Source organism: Morone saxatilis, unplaced genomic scaffold (genome assembly GCF_004916995.1).
Source record: "Morone saxatilis isolate NCDOM2014 unplaced genomic scaffold, NCSU_SB_2.0 Contig7, whole genome shotgun sequence".
Lineage (NCBI taxonomy): Eukaryota > Metazoa > Chordata > Actinopteri > Moronidae > Morone > Morone saxatilis.
Window position 1 is genome coordinate 4,520,594 of NW_023340246.1, and position 256 is coordinate 4,520,849.

The 256-nt window shown below is 51.6% G+C and overlaps 1 protein-coding gene across 1 annotated transcript in view; it reads left to right on the forward strand.

The window, feature by feature from the left end:
- Positions 1 to 256, forward strand: part of cdc42bpab (CDC42 binding protein kinase alpha (DMPK-like) b) — a gene marked incomplete in the record, with an annotated part of 73,547 nt that overhangs the window by 68,425 nt on the left and 4,866 nt on the right. Inside the window, 1 exon segment of the mRNA XM_035678988.1 lies at positions 16 to 90. Coding sequence (XP_035534881.1) covers positions 16 to 90 — 75 coding nt within the window.

The following is a 256-nucleotide window of genomic DNA, read 5'->3' on the forward strand; positions in this document are numbered from 1 at the left end:
AACTCTCCTCTGCAGTGGCAGGCAGTCTCACCGTCGGAGAAGACCCCCGATCTGAAAAGGGCTTTAAGGACCCTGCTTAGTAAGATGAAGGTAATGTCAACAGCTGCAACGACTGCACCAAACACCGTGTCACTGAATACGCACCCACATGCAGAACACAGTGTAACCTCTGGATATGTATAAGCAGTCACATTTAGAGCACAAATATACAGTCATATGCTGTGCTGTATGGCCGTCCCACAGCCCCCCCCCCCCG